Source organism: Haliotis cracherodii, unplaced genomic scaffold, assembly GCF_022045235.1.
Source record: "Haliotis cracherodii isolate W230 unplaced genomic scaffold, xgHalCrac1.p SCAF_14, whole genome shotgun sequence".
In the NCBI taxonomy this organism is placed as follows: Eukaryota; Metazoa; Mollusca; class Gastropoda; order Lepetellida; family Haliotidae; genus Haliotis; species Haliotis cracherodii.
The window spans coordinates 39,991,253-40,018,083 of NW_027266269.1; the positions used below are offsets into that span (position 1 = coordinate 39,991,253).

General features: G+C 41.5%; 1 protein-coding gene across 1 annotated transcript in view; it reads right to left on the bottom strand.

Moving 5' to 3' along the window:
- LOC139460842 (uncharacterized) overlaps nt 1-26,831 on the bottom strand; it is a 66,818-nt gene that overhangs the window by 30,272 nt on the left and 9,715 nt on the right. Inside the window, exons 9-17 of the mRNA XM_071242320.1 lie at nt 23,680-23,808; nt 21,903-22,028; nt 21,033-21,121; nt 9,717-9,798; nt 8,000-8,154; nt 6,660-6,800; nt 5,093-5,215; nt 3,874-4,060; nt 2,627-2,845 (exon numbers count right to left, since the gene is read on the bottom strand). Coding sequence (XP_071098421.1) covers nt 2,627-2,845; nt 3,874-4,060; nt 5,093-5,215; nt 6,660-6,800; nt 8,000-8,154; nt 9,717-9,798; nt 21,033-21,121; nt 21,903-22,028; nt 23,680-23,808 — 1,251 coding nt within the window. The remainder of the gene's footprint in view (nt 1-2,626; nt 2,846-3,873; nt 4,061-5,092; nt 5,216-6,659; nt 6,801-7,999; nt 8,155-9,716; nt 9,799-21,032; nt 21,122-21,902; nt 22,029-23,679; nt 23,809-26,831) is intronic.

Consider the following 26,831-nt stretch of genomic DNA (forward strand, 5'->3'; position numbering starts at 1 on the left):
CAGCTCTGCACCCAAAGCCCAACAGTCTAAGAGGACCACACTTACAGCACTGCTCACAAAGCCCAACAGTCTAAGAGGACCACACTTACAGCACTGCTCACAAGGCCCACCAGTCTAAGAGGGCCACACTTACAGCACTGCTCACAAAGCCCAACAGTCTAAGAGGGCCCACTTACAGCACTGCTCACAAAGCCCAACAGTCTAAGAGGACCACACTTACAGCACTGCTCACAAGGCCCACCAGTCTAAGAGGGCCACACTTACAGCACTGCTCACAAAGCCCAACAGTCTAAGAGGGCCCACTTACAGCACTGCTCACAAAGCCCAACAGTCTAAGAGGGCCACACTTACAGCACTGCACACAAGGCCCACACTTACATAGCGACGTGCATCCATGTGTTTTGGTGGCTGCTTGTACTAGTCCGGACTGATGACGATTTAGAGTGCTAGCCCTCTGAGATACCCTTCCGCAGTTTTAGCATGAATACCCCACTCAGACACAGTATACCGGCACCGAGCCGACCAGTCCTTGTTTTAGCCCCTTAAATGCCGAGCGCCAGACAGGGTCAAAACAAGTACCATCTTTGAATGTCTTTTGGTTTGACACAGCCGGGGATCAAACCCTGGTCTCATTTGTTTGAAAGTTATGGCTCGGGATTGAAGGTCTTGAGTTGTTTGAGACCATATTGTTTCCAGGGAAATGTAACAAAATCAAACTTATAAAGATTTGAAAATAACTAAAGGCACCAGTTAAGCAGATGAGCAATGCATATGCCAAGTTACACTGAAATATGTTGAACAGTTTTCAAGTTGTGGTCCGGAAACAAACCCTACCCTTGTTTGAGATGAAAGGCTCCAGTCCAGATGATCAGTAATACATGTATGTCAAGTTTGTTTTATAGCCATTTCTTAGAAGCTGAAGAATGGCAAAGGAGACACAATTCATTAATAACAACTTCTATATTTATATTGTAAAGGTGACGTTTAGTACAGATCCTTAAACCATTGTCGAGCAAGAACAACGATATAAGAGTCCATACAGAAACATCGCCTTTACAGTAAAAAACAAGAAAGAAGTGATCAAAGCTCACATACCCTAGGTATCCCCGCTGGTCAACAACAAATAGTAAATAGTTTGTTACTTAATGAAATATTACATATTTCTAACTGATTTTTAACTTCAATGTTTTAAAAACTAAGATTGAGTTCCAGTGACAATTGACACCCCCCCCCAAATATCCCATGTTACCAGTGTTCACTACGAGGAAGGTGATCACCATGAACACCTTTGAATAAAAATTTGATTGAGGAGTTACATAAGAAGAATTATCAAAAGGACCAAAATTTGTTCATATAAAAACACATAAAAAATGGAACAATATCATATAAGAAAATCAATAAATTAATAATTTCCATCTAGCCTTAACAGATATGGTAAGGAATTCATAAATTCAAACCAACACAAAGCACAGATACTTAGGATGCATAGTTAAAAAGATATGGGCCGTACAAAACACCCACCCTAAAAATTTAAGTTTCTAAACGTGTCCATGGAAACAGCAAAAATTAAAAAATTCAGAATCTTCAAACTAGCAAAAGGCACAAGTACTCATTGTGGTTAATGTGTGTAGAAAGTTTGGTAAAGCTAGGGTACATAGTTAAAAAGATATAGGCCATACAAAACAACCACCCTAAAAGTTTAAGTTTCTTAATGTGTCCATGGAAACGGCAAAAATTAAAAAGTTAAGAATCTTCAAACTAGCAAAAGGAACAAGTTCTCATTGTGGTTAATGTGTGTAGCAAGATTGGTGAAGCTAGGGTGCATGGTTAAAAAGATATGGGCCGTACAAAACACCCACCTTAAAAGTTTAAGTTTCTAATGTTTCCATGGAAACGGCAAAAATTAAAAAGTTCAGAATCTTCAAACTAGCAAAAGGCACAAGTACTCATTGTGGTTAATGTGTGTAGCAAGTTTGGTGAAGCTAGGTTAGCATGGTTAAAAAGATATGGGCCGTACAAAACACCCACCTTAAAAGTTTAAGTTTCTAATGTTTCCATGGAAACGGCAAAAATTAAAAAGTTCAGAATCTTCAAACTAGCAAAAGGCACAAGTACTCATTGTGGTTAATGTGTGTAGAAAGTTTGGTGAAGCTAGGATGCATAGTTAAAAAGATATAGGCCATACAAAACAACCACCCTAAAAGTTTAAGTTTCTTAATGTGTCCATGGAAACGGCAAAAATTAAAAGTTCAGAATCTTCAAACTAGCAAAAGGCACAAGTACTCATTGTGGTTGTAGCAAGTTTAGTGAAGCTAGGATGCATGGTTAAAAAGTTATGGGCCGTACAAAAGCTCGGACGGAAGGACGAACGGAACGCTATATACCCCCGTTTTACTTCGTAAACGGGGGTACAAAAAGAAGTTGTTATCCATAAATTGTGTCTACTTTGTTATGCCAAACACTGTCACTGAATAATTTTCATATTATGGATCGGAATAGGATGGGAACGCAGACACCGACACCAACAGGAACCGATCCAAAAACACATAATATCTTTACATCAGTGTAACCTTTCAAACTGAAAAGATTCTTTTCTGATATCATACATGAGTTTTATCTTCCTTACATTGACACACTTGTCCTGAAGTGGCTTGACCTCCACAGGGGTATTGGACGCCTTGGTGTTCCCGATGCCTAACTGACCCTCGGTGTTACGCCCGAACGTATACACATGTCCCGATGCTACACGTACAGCCGTGTGATGAGGGCCGATAGCGATGTCAAGGACGCGGTGTCGTGCCAATGCCCTCACCGGAGTTAGCACGTTACGTCCTTCGACCTCCGTCTGAAATAAAACAAGAACTTGTTCCTGTAACCAATCAGATCATCTGGCTGACTTTCATAAAGCCCCAGGCAGCAATGCCAGATGCATCAATATTTAGTTTGTATAATGTGATGGATGCGAATACCAGTCATGGCGATTTGAGCGACGAAAGTTCACTGACACAAGGGACAGATTCATGAATATGATGTTATCAATATCCAACTTCTACAGTACAATCAAGGACTTAACTCTATGAATAATTGTGGAGGTAGTGTATTTGTTTACAATTGTGAAGGTGAAGTAAGTGCTCACCCTTGTGATTTTGTTTTTTGTTTGTTGTTTAACGCCGCACTCAGCAATATTCCACCTATATGATGGCGCTCTGTAAATATTTGAGTCTGGACCAGACAATCCAGTGATTTACAACATGAACATCAATCCACGCAATTGGGATACGATGACATGCATTAAACAAGTCAGCGAGTCTGACCACCAGATCCCGTTCGTCGCCTCTTACATTTGCTGTGTATGCAGGATGTGCCTACATTTGCTGAGTATGTAGGATGTGCCTACATTTGCTAAGTATGTAGGATGTGCCTACATTTGCTAAGTATGCAGGATGTGCCTACATTTGCTGAGTATGCAGGATGTGTCTACCTCTGCTGAGTATGCATGATGTGCCTACATTTCCTGAGTATGCAGGATGTGCCTACATTTACTGAGTATGCATGATGTGCCTACATTTCCTGAGTATGCTGGATGTGCCTACATTTGCTGAGTATGCAGGATGTGCCTACGTTTGCTGAGTATGCAGGATGTGCCTACATTTGCTGAGTATGCAGGATGGGCCTACCTCTTCTGAGTATGCAGGATGTGCCTACATTTACTGAGTATGCAGGATGGGCCTACATTTACTGAGTATGCAGGATGTGCCTACATTTGCTGAGTATTCAGAACAGGCCTACATTTGCTGAGTATCCAGGATGTGCCTACATTTGCTGAGTATGCAGTATACGCCTACATTTGCTGAGCATGCTGGATGTGCCTACCTTGGTGAAGATATTCTTCATGGCCATGAGAAAGCCCTGCCTGTTGTTGAGACCCAGCTTATTGTTCTCGTTACTTCCGCAGGCAAACACGCTGCCGACGTCGGACAGAAGCATGGTTCCATCGTTGCCACAGCGGACGTCGCGGAACACCACCGGCTCCGAGATAGATACCTCTTCTGGCTGACATCTGAATAGCGAGTTAGTGAGTGAGTTAGTTACACTGCTCTGACCTAAGAGTCTTACACAATATTATTGAACAACATTTTAATTTTAAGCTCTGAGCTTACACTCAAAATAAATACAAGAAAGTTGAAAAGAACATGACACAATATCTGACATTAAAAATTGATTGAAACAATTGTACATCACCTCCAGGCAAGTACTTTCACACCTTGTGCTGTTTGATGGGAATGTGCCCCACGTTAACGTTACTAGTCACAACTGATATAGTGTGTTTGGCACGCATGTGCTTATACCCGTGAAGAGCCGTGAAGATCCGGGGTAGAATAGGTCTTTGGCAACCCATACTTGTCGTAAGAGGTGACTAACAGGATTGGGTGGTCAGGCTCGCTGACTTGGTTGATGCATGTCATCGCATCCCAATTATGTAGATTGATGCTCATGATGTTAATCACTGGATTGTCTGGTCCTGACTCGTTTATGTACAGACCGCCATCATATAGCTGGAATATTGCTGAGTGCAGCGTTAACCAACAAACAAACAAACAAAACACTATTCATAATGTCAAAATGAGTGAATGTGTGTCTATCAAATCTTGAAGCCTCAATTGTGCCATTCATTGAAATGATATAATACATTTTTGAACATATTCAGCCACCAAAATATTCAATTCAGTAAAACCCACAGGCTTCAAAATAGTTTACTTTTCTCTTTTCAAGCCATGGACTCTAACTGGGGAGTCCTACAAACATGCATTTCTGGTAACAGATCACTCACTGACTGATTTCGTTGCAAAGGCCCAGCTGTCATGGACTCTAACTGGGGAGTCCTACAAACATGCATTATTGGTAACAGATCACTCACTGACTGATTTCGTTGCCAAGGCCCAGCTGTCATGGACTCTAACTGGGGAGTCCTACAAACATGCATTTCCTGGAACAGATCACTCACTGACTGATTTCGTTGCCAAGGCCCAGCTGTCATGGACTCTAACTGGGGAGTCCTACAAACATGCATTTCTGGTAACAGATCACTCACTGACTGATTTCGTTGCCAAGGCCTAGCTGTCCAGAGCTGTTGTCCCCCCATGCGTAGACTTCCCCCTCACTGCCTACAGCAACTACGTGACTTGGTCCACATGCCAGCGCAACTACGTCAACACTGGAATATGAACACATTTACAATCAAGCTTTGAATGTGCAATGAGGAGGTCAATATTACATCTGTTATTTTGGAAAAGTATTCATACACTGTGTTAAAGTCACTAAGTATGATCAGATTATGGCAGACCATTGTGACATCATCAGTTACTGTGATGTCACTGTCAACTGACATCACTGATCTCTCAGCCACTGAAGCTTGTTAGCTGTACTACTTACACACAGGACACTGCTTAATACTAATGATGCTGGATGATAAATAGCATCTAACCCTTGTGTCATAAATAAATATATCAACACGAGTGAATAAAAGTTTAAAATTCAAGGCTTGGGTAAGATTCTCTATTGACAACTTATCAGAATAAGGCAGGGATAGAATTTCGGTTTTCAAGTTTGCCAAAGGGCAATGGCAAAGAGGTTGAGGTGATCCTTTGGACTTAAAGATGAAGAATAGTATTGACCCATCCTCAAAATCAGTGAATCCCATTTCACCATGAGCTTGATACCAAGCAGTTGTAAATTAGCAGCTTTGCCCCCTACCCTTTCACTGAGACCAATAATAGCGTTATCAATTATGCATGTTCACATGCCTATCTACCATGTATTTGTCAGGTTAATTTGTGTGAAAGTACATTTATCATTGGCTTCACATGAGAAATGTTGTCAAAAGGTATTCAGGAAAAAACCATTTAAGTTTTCCATTCAGGCACCAAGAACTGACATTAACCGTGCAGTTCCTGCTGTTTTCCGTGGTGAAAAAAATAAAAATATACTGCATAATTTTTGGTAAATTCTGCAACCAAATTCTAATAATTCTACACAAAATTCTGCAATCTCTTAAGCTTAATTTTCAAGAATTTCATAGTTTTGGACCTGTTTGACTTGTGTCAGAGCTTTTTGTCCACAACTAGAATAGCTTATTGAAGTGAACCTGGACATCACTAGCCTAACCATACAGACAACAACCTTCGGTAAGCAATAATACAAAAGTCACTTTCATTTCAAAATGAAATAAATCCTTTCACACATTTGAAATCAGCTTTCGGCTCACATGTTAAAATTCTGCAATATATTGACGATTTCTGTAACAGATAAATGCAAAATTCTGCAGGATTTCTGCACAAAATGAAATTTTTTGCAAGATAGGTATAGTTCTGCACCGAGTTGGCATTTCTGCAAAATATTGTGTGACCTTGGAATAGTGGAATACAGCAGAGACTGACATAATTTTGACCTGTGAAAATGTGGACTTCAGCAACCTAGGCAACTAACAGGATCGGGTGGTCAGACTCGCTGACTTGGTTGATGCATGTCATCGTATCCCAACTACATATATTGATATTCCTGAGGTCAAACACTGGATAGTCTGTTCCAAACTCTACTATTTTCAGGCCAAACAAACATGCAAGCAAGCAAATTCCGATCCTGTAGGAGTGTCTGTATACCTAAGCAGATTCTCAATGAGGCGTGGTTTGGAGGTGGACGACCAATCATCATGTCCGAGACAACCCTTCGACCCATCACCACAGGTGAGCACGAGTCCATTGTCACTGGTGAACAGACTGAAGCCATCCCCACAGCAGGCCCTGCAGACACAGACAGACAGGGCAGGGATAGAATGGAAATAGTTTATGGAGAGTACAACACAGTACTTCTAAGCATGGGAAAAAGATTCAGTTGCATATCACAAAGTTTACCTTTTTCCATTTCTGCAAGTGAGTGAGTGAGTGAGTATGGTTTGACGCCGCTTTTAGCAATATTCCAGCAATATCACGGCGGGGGACTCCAGAAATGGGCTTCACACATTGTACTCATGTCGGGAATCAAACCCAGGTCTTCGGCGTGACGAGCTAACACTTTAACCACTAGGCTATCCGACCGCCCCATGTGAAATGGGTTTTAAGTCTAGGCCAGGCAAACCAGTGAGTGAGTGAGTGTGTGAGTGTGTGAGTGAGTGAGTGAGTGAGTGGGTGGGTGGGTGGGTGGATTGGTGAGTGAGTGGGTTGGTGAGTGAGTGGGTGGGTGGGTGGGTGAGTGGGTTGGAATGGGTGGGTGGGTTGGAATGGGTGAGTGGGTTGGAATGGGTGAGTGAGTGAGTGAGTGAGTGAGTGAGTGAGTGAGAGAGAGAGAGAGAGAGAGAGAGAGAGGTGAGTGAGTGGGTGGGTGGATGAGTGGGTGAGTGAGTGAGTGGGTGGGTGGGTGGGTGGGTGGGTGAGTGAGTGAGAGAGGTTAGAGAGGTGAGTTAGTGAGTGAGGTCAGAGGTGAGTGAGTGAGTGCGAGTGAGCTGTGTAATACTAGCTTGAGCAATCGATGTCGGAAAAATATATTAATTCCATTGGGGCTGGGGATGTTAACAAGTTTTTGATCTATCAAATATAAACCTTTTAAGTTGTAACATTTCAATAGAATAATAACAGCTAAAAAAACATCCTTGCATTGTGTCTTGGTCCTTTTGTTTCAACACAACTTCTGTATATAACTATACTACTAAAAACTTTAAGGACAACCCGATTCTTTCCTATATGACTATATGAAAGAATCGAGTGGTCCTTAACCTGTTTGAGTAGTATATATCTGTTCTGTAAAATGATACAATAATATGTGAGATTTCGATTATGAAAATTCATAATTACATTTAGGGTATGTACAGGGTAATGTCTGAAAGCTTAAGGAAAGAAGTTTTTAATTATTAAATTTAAACTTCTCCCTTACTTTTAGGACCCAGGATCCCACTTAATTGTTAACCATGCTCTTTAACTAAATCAATGATTGCAGTTCGTCTTACATTGATATGGACTTCCCCTTCAAGGCATCTACTAGTTCTGGCCGAGATCGACTTGTCGTGTCGCCATGTCCAAGTTGACCTTTCGACCCTTCACCCCATGTGAACACTTGCCGTTCAGTTGTAACGACGATGACATGGTCCGGGCCTACTGCCATCTGCAACGCAATCAAAGTGAGGGGGTGACTTGGTTTGACTAACATCTTCATCAATATTTCAGTAACATCACGAAAGCACGAAGGGAAGTACCTAATTCAACGTAATAAGCGCCCAGGGCGCTCTCAAAATTAGAAATAAGGGCTCTCATCGGAATATTATTTTGTCGAAGAAAACAGAGTTGAAAGATAAATTTTGTGGTTTATGCTGACAGCCTGAAATGTTTATATACGACAGATATATTTTTCCAGAATTTAATTGCCCATAATTAAGGGTGCATACAACACACGAGTGCGTATTAGACGCGAATAAATAAATATTGTGTACATTGATCAATCGGAAAGGGTGCTAATTGGGATTGTTCACGAGCCAATATATTAGCAAATATCGCCGTGGGCGCTTATTAGAGCGGTGCGCTTATTACGTCGAATACGGTATGTCTTAGACATGTGCAAAAACCCATTTAAGCTTTTTAGGTCTTATGACTAAGATATAGTATGCAGGATTTAATAAAATATTGACAGAAATTATTTGGCTTCCTCTGTCAATATTTTAAATCCTGCATATATTATATATCAGTCATAAGACCTCATATTATTACAGCACCAAAGCGAAACATACTCAAATCAAACATTTCCGACTCCATACTAAATTTTCAACATATAAAACAAGAAATAACCGAATCATATTATATCGACAGAAATATATCATATTCACAATGTAAATACACACAGTTCATGACATTGTGGTCACTCTGTCACCACCTATTCGTGTAAACCGACGAACTTGCACAACCAAACAAAGATGTCCTAGCATCCTGACACTGGAATAGTTTTGTTTGTTATTATCCTATGATATACTTTGAAACTTGTATATATTTAAGATTGCATGTGTACTATAATATAACTTAATGTTTGTGTTCTCTAAAAAGAAATAACATCATTAAAAAAAAAAAGACCTGAAAAGCAGTCTGGCCATCACATTTTTCAACAAGATCTTTTTTTCACCCAACAAAAGAATAAATTAAGTCTGTCCTGAATTCTCCAGGGTCTTTGGCACACAAATCTATCACTATGATAAATCTCGCTGAAACATCTTTGTCACATAATTTTGAGCGCTTTAATGATTTGAATAACAAGTACCGGGTATATGTCAGTTGTACTAATTCAAGGCTTTTCAAGCTACTTTGGTGATTTTCAGGGCTTTTCAAGGTTGACACAAAAAATCAATGCTTTTCAAGAGGGACTTGAACGTTCAAGGCATTTTCAAGCCTGTACGAACCCTGTTTATGTACTGAGACCTTCTCATTAACCACATACCAACTTTCATTACACTCTAAAGAAAACTGGCTGACATATTACCATAAAATTGATTTTTCAAAATGGCTGCTAATTCGAACAAATTGGGGTGACATCAACAGTAGGAACAAGCATGTACAGTTTCAGCTTAATTGGTGCATTGGTGTCAAGAAGAAAATGTTTATAATGCACACAGAGAGACAGGCCATGACAATCAGTCAGGTGAGTTTAAAAAATTCCTAAAATATGCAATTTGCCACTGTCACCTGTCTGATCTTCATTCTGGGCGGCAGGTCTGTGAAACATGTCAGGTTACCGGTGGCTGATTCCATGTAGTAGAGCACTGACCTGGAAAATATATCGTGGCCATTAAAATACAAGGCATAGAAAGGCCAGACTTTTGTTTCAACTTTGTTATCGAAGTCACCGACTGCCATAAATTGAAAAATGTAAAAAATAATAAAATTATTAAAAGCAGTGGGGTTTTTTTTGCTGACCAGAAATATGTAAAATTTAAAAAGAATATAAAATCTTTTACTGTCCCTATAAATGTAAATAAATTATTTAAAATCCTATAATTAAAATCTGTTGAAAATGTTTTTTAAAAACCTTAAAACAACAAATTATGAAGAACTGCAAAAGATCTGTTGCCACATGCTTTACACACTACATGGCAATCGGATTAAACACATGACAGAGTTATGCTTGTCTATTGCCAATACACTGAACGTTGAAGACAATTAGACGCAACATTGCATGTACAAAGTTTGTTATGAACATCATCATGTGCATGAGAGAATGAGTAAGTGAGTGAGTTTAACACTGATTTGAACATTTCAGTTATATCATGGACTGACATTTGACGCGACGTTGACGTTACGTTTGTTGTTTAACGCTGCACTCAGCAATATTCCAGCTATATGACAGTGATCTGTAAATAATCGAGTCTGGACCGCACAATCCAATGATTGAGTGAGTGAGTGAGTTGGGTTTAACGCGGCTTTTAACATTATTCCAGTTACATAACGGCGTGTCAGCTTAATGTGGGAGGAAAGCCCGAAGTGATGCAGGTCTCAGAATTTTACCACTTCGGTGAAACCCACGAGCACGGGTATGGTGCTGACAAACCTAGAAACATAATCGGGGCGAACCGGGATTCGAACCCGCAATCATAGGTTTCTGGCATCACCCAAGGAACGCAACTCATGTTTTGCACAGGGAATCGCGGCGCCTTAGATGACTGGGCCACCAGTGCCCGCTCCAGTGATTAAGATCATGAACATCGATCCACACAATTTGGATATGATGACAAGCATCAACCAAGTCAACGAGCATGATCGCCGATCCCGTTAGTCGTCTCTTACGATTAGCATAGTCGCCTTTTATGGCCAGCATGGGTTGCTGAAGATCTATTCTCCCCCGGATCTTCACGGGTCTATCATGGACTGTAGCTCAGAGAGAAGCCTGAAGGAAGGCAGATCATAGATGCGGCTACCACCATTACATTGACAAATGTCACACTAGAAACACTACAATATACTAGGGATGTCACCGATAAGAAAACTGAGCATGGATATTGACTCACATGTAAAACGATATCTTGATATGCATCTTCCAGAAGCAAGGGAGTTAACTGACTGTAAAAGTCCAGTTTCCAACTTGCCGAACTAGGCTGAAATTTATGGGCTCAATCGTAATGCCATAATTCGATTGAGCTCAGAAATGTCAGCCTAGTTCGTCAAGGGTGGAAACTGGACTTTTACAGCCAGTTAATTCCCATGATTGACATATGGATACATCGATTAATAATGATTGATTATTCTGTATATGCATAAAAATTGCCTTTGCAGACCGGCAATTTAATGCTAAAAATGTCAACGCTGATCCATTAAATGCCTAAAATGGAATTTTCTACCTTCTCAATGTCCACCGTAACCATGGTAATATTAATAATTCTGAACGTTTCTGAGGAGTGAACTAAGTATCGATATTCTTACACTTGTATCAACATTAAACATTTACTGATACCCTATATCGCGATATACAATGACATGACCACAATAGACTCCAATTTGAATGTGTAATTAATAATTTTGATGTGAGGTGAGTGCATTTCAGGTTGTGCTCAAACAAACTGACAACAATATCACAGGTGTGCACTAATTTCAAATGTGTTTTATCTAACAAATCCCTCTACACAGACATTTACCTGGATCTATCTCTTAGTAATACATTGTGGGGCAGAACCATGAACATCACCCTCTGTATCTCCAGGACTCACATTTCCGTAAGCCTTCACCCACCCCTGGACCCATCCATAAGGTTTTCGTGACCTTAAATTACCTGCACAGCAAACTTCAGCACCAAGGACAACCCATGTCCCCAGTTGGAATAAGAGGTGAGGTGAAATTGGGTTTAACGTCGCGTCCAAGATTATTGCACTTATATAGCGACGTGCATGTATGTGTGTGTGTTTGTCTGGCTGCTTGTACTAGTCCGGACTGATGCCGATTTAAAGTGCTAGCCCACTGAGATACCATGCTGCAGTTTAACATGAATACCCCACTCAGACACAGTATACTGACTCCGAGCCGACCAGTCCTTGTTTGAGCCGGGCCCCAGACAGGGTAACAACAAGTACGATCTTTTAACGTCTGACGCGACAAGGGATCGATCCCCCAACCTTCCGCTCTCCGGGCGGATGCTCTACCACTAGACCACGGAAGCGGTCGTTGGAATAAGAATTGCCATATATAAATAAAAGCTTACCACAATAATGATAAGACTGACAGTTAACTATCAGTACATGTACTACCATTACTATTAATGATGGCAGCATAAATGATAAGCTGACAAGATCCTGAAAATAAAATTTTCTATTGCCTGTTTGTTGTTGTATAATGCCACACAAAGGGATATTCCAGCAATATAATGGGGGTCTGGACCAGACAATCCAGTGATTGACATCATGAGCATCTATCAACGCAGTTGGGATACAACAGCATGCATCAACCAAGTCAGCGAGCCTGACCACCCGATCCAGTTAGTCACCTCTTACGACAAGCATAGTCGCCTTTTACGGCAAACAAGGGCTGCTGAAGACCTGTTCTACCCCAGATCTTCTCAGGGACTCTTGCCTGTACACGAGGCATGTAGGGAAAACATTTTCTATAAAGTGTTTCTTAAAAGTATTACCGTATTTGACTTAATAAGCACCAGGGGCGCTCTCAAAATTAATAATAGAACATAATTTTGGGGAGAAAAAATAACAGTGTTGAAAGATCGTAAACTTCGTGGTTTATGCTGACAGCCTGAAATGCTACAAAAGAAAAGTATGTGTGTATCATACACGACAGATATGTTTTCCATAATTTAATTGCCCATAATTAAGGGTGCATATAACACACGAGTGTGTACGAAAAAATAAGTCTTGTGTACATTGATCAATCGGAAGGGGTGCTAATTGGGATTGTTCACTAGCCAATATATTAGCAAATATCGGCTTGGGCGCTTATTACGTCGAATAGGGTAATAGTATTTGACTTATTACAATATTTAAATCAACATGATCACATGCGTATAAAACATTCATCTATAAGCACATGATGAGAAAACATCAACATTTCTGTAATCTAATTTTTTAGCAAATTCTAATGTGCTGAGATTGTGATATGACGTCACACAAACATGACAATCTAGTGATGACATCATTTAAAAAAACATCTTGGTGCTCCTGTTATTCACTCTGCACAGCAAACAGCATTTTCCCGAGGCAAGAGCGTCCACTAGTCTTTTTATCAAAGTCTTGGTCCACATGTTCCCTGGGCAAGAGCGTCCACTAGTCTTTTTATCAAAGTCTTGTTCCACATCTTCCCGAGGCAAGGGCGTCCACTAGTCTTTTTATCAAAGTCTTGGTCCACATGTTCCCGGGGCAAGAGCGTCCACTAGTCTTTTTATCAAAGTCTTGTTCCACATCTCCCCGAGGCAAGGGCGTCCACTAGTCTTTTTATCAAATTCTTGGTCCACATGTTCCCGAGGCAAGGGCGTCCACTAGTCTTTTTATCAAAGTCTTGGTCCACATGTTCCCGAGGCAAGGGCGTCCACTAGCCTTTTTATCAAAGTCTTGTTCCACATCTTCCCGAGGCAAGGGCGACCACTAGCCTTTTATCAAAGTCTTGTTCCGCATCTTCCCGAGGCAAGGGCGTCCACTAGCCTTTTATCAAAGTCTTGTTCCGCATCGTCCCGAGGCAAGAGCGTCCACTGGCCTATTTATCAAAGTTTTCGTTGTCTGAGCAACCTGGTCATTGCCTATGGTAGTCGCCATCTTTGTGAAGCCATACAAGATAAGTACAGCGATCTGATTGGATATCACGTTTTCATTACAAGGGGCACAAATTGTAATCGACGCGAGGTGGCGCCAGGTCGAGCCAAGAAAAGTAGCCTTGATGAGGCAACAGTAGAATCTAATAAAAGGCTAGTGGACACGCTTACCTTGGGAAGATGCACAAACTGTGACGTCTTAGATGATGATTGGACCATTCATCTTTAATATTAAACTTCAAATAGGTGATATATTGACTAGCGGTGTAACGATGCAGCAATACAGTATTGTATCCTGATACGAGGCCCACGACACAATACATCAATATACAACCCTGTATTGTGATACATACGATACGTTACATTACAAGTTATATTGGTTGAAAAAAAAGAGAATATTAGGCTAAAAAAAATAATAGTCTTGGTTCTCAGGCACTGCCCACATCATAAAGTTCATTGCACGTTTCGTTTTTGTTTCCATTTTCAATTTTTTGGGTGCATTGTGTTTAAGTATTAGGATTTTTTTATTTTTTTGAAAATGGAAAAGAAAACAAAACATGCAGCAGATTTTATGATGATGCGGGTGGTGCCTGAGAACCAAGACTATTATTTTTTTATAGCCTTACAGAAACTGTTCAACAACCAGCTCACACAAATTACTTGTATCTCCGGATGGGTTTAAATATTTACAGTGGCCTCAAGCTAAACGTTTTGGTATTACAATATCTCATCTTTGATCTCTGAAATTTAAAAATAAATGATTCAGGGTTGTGATTCACCTGCGAAAAGGAAGAACATCATCTTATGAAATAAATCTACTGTATCGGGATACGAATTGTATCGCACCCATAGTATCAGGATACGTATTATGAAATAAATCTACTGTATCGGGATACGAATTGTATCACACCCATAGTATCAGGATAAATCTTATGAAATAAATCTACTGTATCGGGATACGAACTGTATCGCACCCATAGTATCAGAATACATCTTATGAAATAAATGTACTGTATCGGGATACGAATTGTATCGCACCCATAGTATCAGGATACATCTTATGAAATAAATCTACTGTATCGGGATACAAACTGTATCGCACCCATAGTATCAGGATACATCTTATGAAATAAATCTACTGTATCGGGACACGAATTGTATCGCACCCATAGTATCAGGATACATCTTATGAAATAAATCTTCTGTATCGGGATACGAATTGTATCGCACCCATAATATCAGGATACATCTTATGAAATAAATGTACTGTATCGGGATACAAACTGTATCGCACCCATAGAATCAGGATACATCCTATGAAATAAATCTACTGTATCGGGATACGAACTGTATCGCACCCATAGTATCAGGATACATCTTATGAAATAAATCTACTGTATCGGGATACGAATTGTATCGCACCCAAAGTATCAGGATACATCTTATGAAATAAATCTACTGTATCGGGATAGGAATTGTATCGAACCCATAGTATCAGGATACATCTTATGAAATAAATCTACTGTATCGGGATACGAATTGTATCGCACCCATAGTATCAGGATACATCTTATGAAATAAATCTACTGTATCGGGATACGAATTGTATTGCACCCAAAGTATCAGGATACATCTTATGAAATTAATCTACTGTATCGGGATACGAATTGTATCGCACCCATAGTATCAGGATACATCTTATGAAATAAATCTACTGTATCGGGATACGAACTGTATCTCACCCATAATATCAGGATACATCTTATGAAATAAATCTACTGTATCGGGATACGAACTGTATCGCACCCATAGTATCAGGATACATCTTATGAAATAAATCTACTGTATCGGGATACGAACTGTATCGCACCCATAGTATCAGGATATATCTTATGAAATAAATCTACTGTATCGGGATACGAACTGTATCGCACCCATAGTATCAGGATATATCTTATGAAATAAATCTACTGTATCGGGATACGAACTGTATCGCACCCATAATATCAGGATACATCTTATGAAATAAATCTACTGTATCCTGTATCGGGATACGAACTGTATCGCACCCATAGTATCAGGATACATCTTATGAAATAAATCTACTGTATCGGGATACGAACTGTATCGCACCCATAGTATCAGGATACATCTTATGAAATAAATCCACTGTATCGGGATACGAATTGTATCACACCCTTAGTATCAGGATACGTATTGTATCAAGACCCCACCATATCGTTACACCTCTAATATTGACCTGAAGATTAAAGGACTCCAATACACAACAGTTCGAGTTACGCAGTGAACAAATGGTGTAAAAATGGTACCAGCTGACATGCTGACGGTCAGGACAGGTGAAGTGTGGACAACAGACAGGACACATCCTCGGTGATCCAGGGTATCAAATTTCCGTTCAAGTGTGAGAAACACCCTGGGCCTATTCACCTCCATAGCTCACATCATTGCCAGTTCCATCTCGCTTCTCACCAGCACAGCACAGAATTTCTGCCACTGAGCTTGACCTTAACAATCAGTCAAAATCCTACTTCTGAAGACAAACTGGACATAGATTTACATTCAAAATCGCTGCATTGTTTAGTGAGCGCATTTATTGGCTTAAAAAAGTATGATTTTAATGCCGCTTTTAGCAATATTCCAGCAATATCACTGCGGGGAACACCAGAAATGGGCTTCACACATTGTACCCATGTCGGGAATCGAGCCCGGGTCTTCGGCGTGACGAGCGAACGCTTTAACCACTAGGCTACCCGACCGCCCTGAGTTTTAGTAAAGAATGCTTTCATGAATACCATGACAGGGAAAGGGTATTTGTTCGTTTGACGCCCACAGCAATATTCCAGCTGTATGATGACAGTATGTAAATAACTGGACCAGACAATCCAGTGATTGACATCATGAGCATCGATCTGCAATTGAGATACGATGACATGCCTCAACCAAGCCAGCAAACCTGACCACATGATCCCGTTAGTCGCCTTTTACAGCAAGCATGGGTTTCACGGGTAGAAATGGTATTTGAGAGGACATTATGAAGACAGTACAACAGTTTCGCGGCTTGTTTCATTCGAACATTGAACATTGACATTTAACTGGACATCTATTATCAGGTCATGTCATTCGACCAGACGCAAAAAGAGCAGTAAGAGGGACCGAAATGACGACATTTGATCGATTGCGAAATGGAAGGCAGTGAACGGGCCCAGGTTATCATCATGGAGAAAACATACTAGCCTGGATAAACGAGGATGAAGACGAAGCACAGAAAACATTGTATACCTTTTTTCCATTCTTTTGGGACTGATGCAAATAATGAAGAATAAGACAAGCTGAATAAGGATGTGACAACACCCAAAGCTAATTACAGGGTCAGCAATGACAAGGAGACAATCTGGAGAAGACTCCAGGAATTTATCTTGGATTCCAACCAAAGTTCCCTTGGCAGGAAATTTTGGAAAAAAGTTTATTTTGTTCCAAAATTGGTATTTTTTAAAGTTCTTATATTCAGAGGTATTTTAACATTGCATTTTAACACTGTCCTCGATACAATCTTGTGACATTAGGCTTCTTGCTTCTTGTTGGTCCTGTCATCAGTGGTCTACAAGTGACCCTGATCCGGCCATCACATTAGTTGTAACTAGATTTACATGGATTAGGAACTTATTAATTCCCACTTGGGAATTTTTACTGACTGACTTGGGGCTGAATATCCAACTCTGAGCAGGTCTAGGTAAATACTTGCAGAATCTCACAGACCTAGCTGCTGAGTATCATGGACCTGCTGATTATCATGGACCAGCTGATTATCATGGACCTGCTGAGTATCACGGACCTGCTGGGTATCATGGACCTGATCCGTATCATTGACCTGCTGAGTATCATGGACCTGCTGATTATCATGGACCTGCTGATTATCATGGACCTGCTGAGTATCATGGACCTGCTGAGTATCATGGACCTGCTGATTATCATGGACCTGCTGAGTATCATGGACCTGCTGAGTATCACAGACCTGCTGAGTATCATGGACCTGATGATTATCATGGACCGGCTGATTATCATGGACCTGCTGATTATCATGGACCAGCTGATTATCATGGACCTGCTGAGTATCACAGACCTGCTGAGTATCATGGACCTGCTGAGTATCATGGACCTGCTGATTATCATAGACCTGCTGAGTATCATGGACCTGCTGAGTATCACAGACCTGCTGAGTATCATGGACCAGCTGAGTATCATGGACCTGCTGATTATCATGGACCTGCTGATTATCATGGACCAGCTGATTATCATGGACCTGCTGAGTATCACAGACCTGCTGAGTATCATGGACCTGCTGAGTATCATGGACCTGCTGATTATCATGGACCTGCTGAGTATCATGGACCTGCTGAGTATCACAGACCTGCTGAGTATCATGGACCTGATGATTATCATGGACCTGCTGAGTATCATGGACCTGCTGAGTATCATGGACCTGCTGATTATCATGGACCTGCTGAGTATCACGGACCTGCTGGGTATCATGGACCTGATCCGTATCATTGACCTGCTGAGTATCATGGACCTGCTGATTATCATGGACCTGCTGATTATCATGGACCTGCTGAGTATCATGGACCTGCTGAGTATCATGGACCTGCTGATTATCATGGACCTGCTGAGTATCATGGACCTGCTGAGTATCACAGACCTGCTGAGTATCATGGACCTGATGATTATCATGGACCGGCTGATTATCATGGACCTGCTGAGTATCATGGACCTGCTGAGTATCATGGACCTGCTGATTATCATGGACCTGCTGAGTATCATAGACCAGCTGAGTATCATGGACCTGCTGAGTATCACAGACCTGCTGAGTATCATGGACCTGCTGAGTATCACGGACCTGCTGAGTATCATGGACCTGCTGAGTATCTTGGACCTGCTGATTATCATGGACCTGCTGAGTATCACGGAACTGCTGAGTATCATGGACCTGCTGAGTATCATGGACCTGCTGAGTATCACGGACCTGCTGAGTATCATGGACCTGTTCAGTAAAACCATGACCATGAAACAAGGAATTATCTGTACCTGCTCATAGGCCGATATTTTGGCACCAAATCTGCAGCAAAATTTAGCAAAAACTTCCCAAATGGATTTCAACATACCTGATTTATATAAATATACATTTGAATTAAAGAAAATAAGAAATTAACAAATCCCAATTCGGAATAACATAACAATTTTGTTCCAGTTTGACTGCCAAGGAACTCAGTTTGGGACAAAGGAACTCGATGATAGCGTGTATGACCTAATATATTAGTAAAGAAAAAAATCACACCCCTCTATATACACAGAGACAAGGAGTGACACCCGCCATCTTGGTTCTTATTCAAGATTTCGCACTCAGTTCGAATCACAGCTCGATATCGCAAGAAATATGAATGTAACTTATTTCAACCTATTGGAATTTGCTAAACAAACCATAGGCTACACAATCGTGTTAATCTGTGGTCACCTTACCTCGTATTTATTTTAAAACAACCATCAAATATCAGCTCTATGCTGCGCCGCTGAGGTAAACAAGAAAAAGGTGGACGGAAGTTACATGGGCTTGAACACGGCAAACGTATCTGATTGGCTAAAATAGTGGATCTAAATATTAGCACACAGTGAAGTGAGGGAAATTCAAAACCATCAATAAGTGACATGCGATTTCATGCGATATCAAGCTGTGATTCGAACTGAGTGCGAAATCTTTATTAAGAACCAAGATGGCGGGTGTCACTCCTTGTCTATATGTATCTATTACTTGCCCGTGAAGAGATCACCCGTTTGATAAACATACAGCTGTATTACACATTGTGTAATACAAAAACGCGTGCTCATGTACTCTCGGAACACGTTTCAGGAACAAATATTGAAGGCTCTCAACATCCCTTGGCTTATTCAACGACATTGCGTGTTGAGTTGATAGATCACTGAGAGGAGCTTATGCACACTCGATGACCCCAGCAACCTTGTTGCTAGGCTGACGTCACATGGCATTGTTTGGCCGATGGATCTTGCAACAAAATTCCACAAATTACGTCATCGGGTATTGTGACGTTATTGTAAACTTTGAGGAGCAAGGCCTGTTCCACAAGGCGATCGTATTGTAGCGCAACGATAATCGTTAGTCTAAGTTAAAGTATGTGAGTTGCGATAGTCTTAGCCCTACGATAATTTTGTGAATTCTAAAGGTGGACCGTTGTATGGTATTAAATTCAAACGTTTCAACTTTTGACGTGTTTGAAGTATTATTCTGTTAAAATCAATTGAACTATGCCGTGGATCGTGTAGGTGTCAGCCTATTCATACTCAACAGTATAATTAAAAACCCCGTTTCGCTCGTCAGATACCACAACTATTCACTCGTTTCATAAAATTGGTATTACACGGGAGCTCGTTTAGTATTCTATATATAGAATCTAGGAGGGTGTGATTTTTTTCTTTACGAACATATTATGTCATACAGGCTATTATCGAGTCCCTGTGGTTTGGGATCCTACATAAATCCCTGTTACACACACTATAAGCCCAACACATGGGAATCTGTTTGTTAGTATCCACAACATGCACTCTCATTATGCTGGAGAGAGTGAACTGGACAACACTCAATCAACCAAGTCTCCAAGCCTGTCCACCTAATGAATTAAGTCGTCTCATACAACAGGAGAGCCTGTCAGCTCTATGTGAGTAATCAGACTGAATTAATGCAGGTCTTGGACGTGTGCGGCAGGTCGGTGAAACCCATGGGCACAAGCACAGTGCTGACATATCACAATCATAGGATTCTGATACGCCTAAGGGAGACAACTCTGCATCGCAAATTGCGATGTCTTGGATGACTGACAAACCAAGAATCAAAATCAGAGCAAATCTTAAATAAAAACTCATGATTGTATGATTCTGGCACACCAAAGGGACACAACTCTGCACAGCACAATGTTATCAAAAGACATGTTGTACATATTGTATATTTTCCATACACAAACTTTCTTTGGTCAACAATAAATTTATATACTTTCTACAATAACACAATATTAAGAAGTGTTAAAGCTTCACACTAAATAAATAAACTTGCAACGTTAATTAAAACATTTAAAGATAAACATGTTGAAACAGGCAAGGGGAGGTAAACACAGTAGTTGTCTCCCTTGGGAACAGCCACCTATTGTCAGATGGAGGCAAAAAGTATTTTGACAGACCTGATTTTGATTTTTTTGCTGATATTTTCTGTTGACATCATGAGCTCTTCTTCAGGGTCAGACGTCTCTTCCTTAAACTGGCTCATCAACTAAGAGAAATAAAACATTAATCAACAGTCAGCAAAACAACAACGATCTTAGTGAGACAAAACAACAAAGAGCTGTTAGTGTGGTTATTCTATCCACCAAATCCTTTAATGTTTTGATGTTTTGACTTGGAATGAGTGTGCGAGTTAAAAATTGACGTCACATCAGCAGTATTTCAGCCATATCGACAAGTTAGAAATTAATAATACATATATTTTAGACTTAATAAAACCTGTCATGGATGGACGGTAAAATAACTAGCATATCACAGATTTGATTTAAAACAAGTTGAGAACATTTTAAACAATACATTATCAGTCAACAACAAAATAAAAAAAACAGGCTATCGATCGGCAGGAACTGAAGGCAAATCTACGGACCATGGGTAGTTTCGCTTCTAGCATGGACCCCATTATGATTTACATCATCCCTTCAGTTGTTGGCGATTACTGACAAATTTAGAAAAAAACTTAAAAGAACCCATATTCTATGACCAAAAATGTGTCAGAAATAAAACTACCTCGAATGACGTGGTCTTACATATCCTCTCTGGGGAACAATAATTTTACACTACTTCATCCCCCAAGGGTACAGTCACAAACAATCTCAGTTATCAAATTTCTTTCCACCATGTCTAAAAGCATCATTTATTAATTACAAAACATATATTTCAAAATTTATCAAACAATTCTATTTTTCTTAAAAAAACATGGAATGCTAAAGGGGATATTTAAGTTTAAAGAGGAGAGATAGAGGATACAGAGGTGGACATCCTGAGTTTACCTCTGGTACATGTTGATACATGATGTCATTGGCACACGGTCTCTCCTCCGGCTCCTTGCTTAACATATCCATGATCAGGTCCTTGAAGCCTTGACTATAATTACCCTTCACAGGAGCAAACTGGCCCTGCAACATGGATTTCAAACTTTGGTAAACACCTTCACTTAAAGAGAAATGGTTAACAGGGTTAGAACTTGGCACTAGTCCTGTAGTCCTGTAGTCCTTGCCAAACTGCCCAATAGTTAAGGTATCATAAGGACTAGAGGATATTTGCCATATTTAAGGGGTTTGCTATATGTTATCATTATAAGGATTAGTGGACCAAAAATGTTAGTTTCTAACACTGGAATAAGTATTTTGTTAAGAGAATGTTAGGACAGTGTTTGTTTGTTTGTTGTTTATCGCCACACTCAGCAATATTACAGCTATATGACAGCGATCTGTAAATAATCCGAGTCTGGACAAGACAATCCAGTGATTGATATCGGGAGCATCGATCCACGCCTTTGGGATCGATGACATGCATCAACCAAGTCAGCGAGCCTGACCACCTGATCCCGTTAGTCGCTTTTACAACAAGCATAGTCGCCTTGTACGGCATGTATGGGTTGCTGAAGACCTATTCTACCCCAGACAGTTTATGAAATTTAATAAATTGCCAGACTGCTATCAGGACCTGTAGATTTTAGAAGCGACAGGCCCTGAGTAAACTCTTCAGGTCCTCAGTTTAAGAAACTGCAGCTTATTGTGACAAATAAATCTACACATAAATTAATGCAGGCTCTGAAGACCCATACAGATTTGAAACTACACAAGATTTACCTGCCACAGTCTTATGAGCAGGTGCTTGTTTCAAACACCTGTTAGGAGTGAATTGTTTTCACAGAAAGGAGCCCAAATCATTTCACTTGTCAAGACTTGACATTAAAAGTAATAATCTCTTCTTAATATAATGTCATTCTTAAACTAATCCATGTTTAAGAAATAATTTCACTCAATGAAGTAACATTAGAAACCACATAGTAAAACAATCAAATAGGACCAAAAGATTTGCCGCCATGTTGTCTCCAGAATCGGCCACATGTTGGAAAACGTATATGGACAATAGTCACTAGTTTACTGAGCAAGGAGACACAGAATTAATTGCAATTAGTTCCTGCTTTGTGACCTCATTTGCATATTTATAGGATCATGAAACCAAGTTTATCATATTGGTGTATAACATATAACAGTTTAGGCACTGAGAACTTTAATGTATTATCCCATGGATGCTGTGCATGTTGAGGAGCTTTGTTTACTGACGCTGAATCAACGAAAACGTGTGAGGAGTGTAAACAAAGCTAGAACGATAAATTTATATGTATATTGTTCAGAGAATATGTGTTCTTCCATTCCATCCTATTCTGCTTCAGATTCCATAGTGTTGATGTGGGTGAATGAGTGGTTGTTTGCTTGTTTGACGCATTCAGCAATGTTCCCGCTATAATATGACAGCAGTCTGTAAATAATTGAGTCTGGACCAGAAAATCCAGTGATTGATATCATGAGCATCATTACTTGCAATTCGGATACAATGACATGCATTAAACAAGTCAGCAAGCCTGATCACCCGATCCTGTTCGTCGCCTTTTACGACAAGCATAGTCGCCTTTTAAGGCAAGCATGGTGAATGAGTGAATAAGTAGGGATTTGCACCTCATTTAGCATGTGGGGAATTGAACTCAGGTCATCAGTGTGACAAGCAGCTACTAGACTACCCCTCCATAGGAGCCTGTACCTTCATGATCTTGTTGACTAGTGCAGGCAGGTTGGAGCCTTCAAATGTCTTCTGCAGACAGGCCATCTCGTACAGGATGCAGCCCAGGGCCCAGATGTCCGACTTGAAGCTGTACTGCTTGCCTTCACACTGCAATCAATGAATGAGCCAGCAATTTCACAATGGGGTACACTAGAAATGGTCATCACAGATTGTACCCATGTGGGGAACCGAAAACCAGGCCTTCCGGGTGATGAGCGAACGCTTTTACCACTAGGCTATCCCACCTCAATCCATTGTCAGTATGCTCTAGGCAAGACCTCTGACAGTGATGCATGTATGCTCTAGGCAAGGCCTGTGAGAGTGATGTGTGTATGCTCTAGGCAAGGCCTGTGACAGTGATGTGTGTATGCTCTAGGCAAGGCCTGTGAAAGTGATGTGTGTATGCTCTAGGCAAGGCCTGTGACAGTGATGTGTGACTACTGTAGGCAAGGTCTGTGAGAGTGATGTGTGTATGCTCTAAGCAAGGCCTGTGACAATGATGTGTGTCTGCTCTAGGCAAGGCCTGTGACAGTGATGTGTGACTACTGTAGGCAAGGTCTGTGACAGTGATGTGTGTATGCTCTAGGCAAGGTCTGTGACAGTGATGTGTGTCTGCTCTAGGCAAGGCCTGTGAAAGTGATGTGTGTCTGCTCTAGGCAATGCCTGTGACAGAGATGTGTGTATGCTCTAGGCAATGCCTGTGACAGAGATGTGTGACTACTCTAGGCAAGACCTGTGACAGTGATGTGTATCTGCTCTAGGCAATGCCTGTGACAGAGATGTGTGACTACTCTAGGCAAGGCCTGTGACAGCGATGTGTATCTGCTCTAGGCAAGGCCTGTGAAAGTGATGTGTGTATGCTCTAGGCCAGGCCTCTGACAGTGATGTGTGACTACTCTAGGCAAGGCCTGTGACAGTGATATGTGACTACTCTAGGCAAGGCCTGTGACAGTGATGTGTGTCTGCTCTAGTGAAATGTGTCTGCTCTAGGCAAGGCCTGTGACAGAGATGTGTGACTACTCTAGGCAAGGCCTGTGACAGAGATGTGTGACTACTCTAGGCAATGCCTGTGACAGTGATATGTGACTACTCTAGGCAAGGCCTGTGACAGAGATGTGTGACTACTCTAGGCAAGGCCTGTGACAGTGATGTGTGTCTACTCTAGGCAAGGCCTGTGACAGAGATGTGTATCTACTCTAGGCAAGGCCTGTGACAGTGATGTGTGACTACTCTAGGCAAGGCCTGTGACAGAAATGTGTGACTACTCTAGGCAAGGCCTGTGACAGTGATGTGTGACTAGTCTAGGCAAGGCCTGGGACAGTGATGTGTGTCTACTCTAGGCAAGGCCTGTGACATCGATGTGTGACTACTCTAGGCATGGCCTGTGACAGTGATGTGTGACTACTCTAGGCAAGGCCTGTGACAGTGATGTGTGACTACTCTAGGCAAGGCCTGTGACAGAGATGTGTGATTACTCTAGGCAAGGCCTGTGACAGCGATGTGTGACTAGTCTAGGCAAGGCCTGTGACAGTGATGTGTGACTACTCTAGGCAAGGCCTGTGACAGTGATGTGTGACTAGTCTAGGCAAGGCCTGTGACAGCGATGTGTGTCTACTCTAGGAAAGGCCTGTGACATCGATGTGTGACTACTCTAGGCAAGGCCTGTGACAGTGATGTGTGACTACTCTAGGCAAGGCCTGTGACAATGATATGTGTCTGCTCTAGGCAAGGCCTGTGACAGTGATATGTGACTACTCTAGGCAAGGCCTGTGACAGTGATGTGTGACTACTTTAGGCAAGGCCTGTGACAGAGATCTGTGACTACTCTAGGCAAGGCCTGTGACAGCGATGTGTGACTAGTCTAGGCTAGGCCTGTGACAGTGATGTGTGATTACTCTAGGCAAGGCCTGTGACAGTGATGTGTGACTAGTCTAGGCAAGGCCTGGGACAGTGATGTGTGTCTACTCTAGGCAAGGCCTGTGACAGCGATGTGTGACTACTCTAGGCATGGCCTGTGACAGTGATGTGTGACTACTCTAGGCATGGCCTGTGACAGTGATGTGTGACTACTCTAGGCAAGGCCTGTGACAGAGATGTGTGACTACTCTAGGCAAGGCCTGTGACAGCGATGTGTGACTACTCTAGACAAGGCCTGTGACAGAGATGTGTGACTACACTAGGCAAGGCCTCTGACAGTGATGTGTGACTACTCTAGGCAAGGCCTGTGACAGTGATATGTGACTACTCTAGGCAAGGCCTGTGACAGTGATGTGTGTCTGCTCTAGTGAAATGTGTCTGCTCTAGGCAAGGCCTGTGACAGAGATGTGTGACTACTCTAGGCAAGGCCTGTGACAGAGATGTGTGACTACTCTAGGCAATGCCTGTGACAGTGATATGTGACTACTCTAGGCAAGGCCTGTGACAGAGATGTGTGACTACTCTAGGTAAGGCCTGTGACAGTGATGTGTGTCTACTCTAGGCAAGGCCTGTGACAGAGATGTGTATCTACTCTAGGCAAGGCCTGTGACAGTGATGTGTGACTACTCTAGGCAATGCCTGTGACAGAAATGTGTGACTACTCTAGGCAAGGCCTGTGACAGTGATGTGTGACTAGTCTAGGCAAGGCCTGGGACAGTGATGTGTGTCTACTCTAGGCAAGGCCTGTGACATCGATGTGTGACTACTCTAGGCATGGCCTGTGACAGTGATGTGTGACTACTCTAGGCAAGGCCTGTGACAGTGATGTGTGACTACTCTAGGCAAGGCCTGTGACAGAGATGTGTGACTACTCTAGGCAAGGCCTGTGACAGAGATGTGTGACTACTCTAGGCAAGGCCTGTGACAGCGATGTGTGACTACTCTAGGCAAGGCCTGTGACAGTGATGTGTGACTAGTCTAGGCAAGGCCTGTGACAGTGATGTGTGACTACTCTAGGCAAGGCCTGTGACAGTGATGTGTGACTAGTCTAGGCAAGGCCTGTGACAGCGATGTGTGTCTACTCTAGGAAAGGCCTGTGACATCGATGTGTGACTACTCTAGGCAAGGCCTGTGACAGTGATGTGTGACTACTCTAGGCAAGGCCTGTGACAATGATATGTGTCTGCTCTAGGCAAGGCCTGTGACAGTGATAT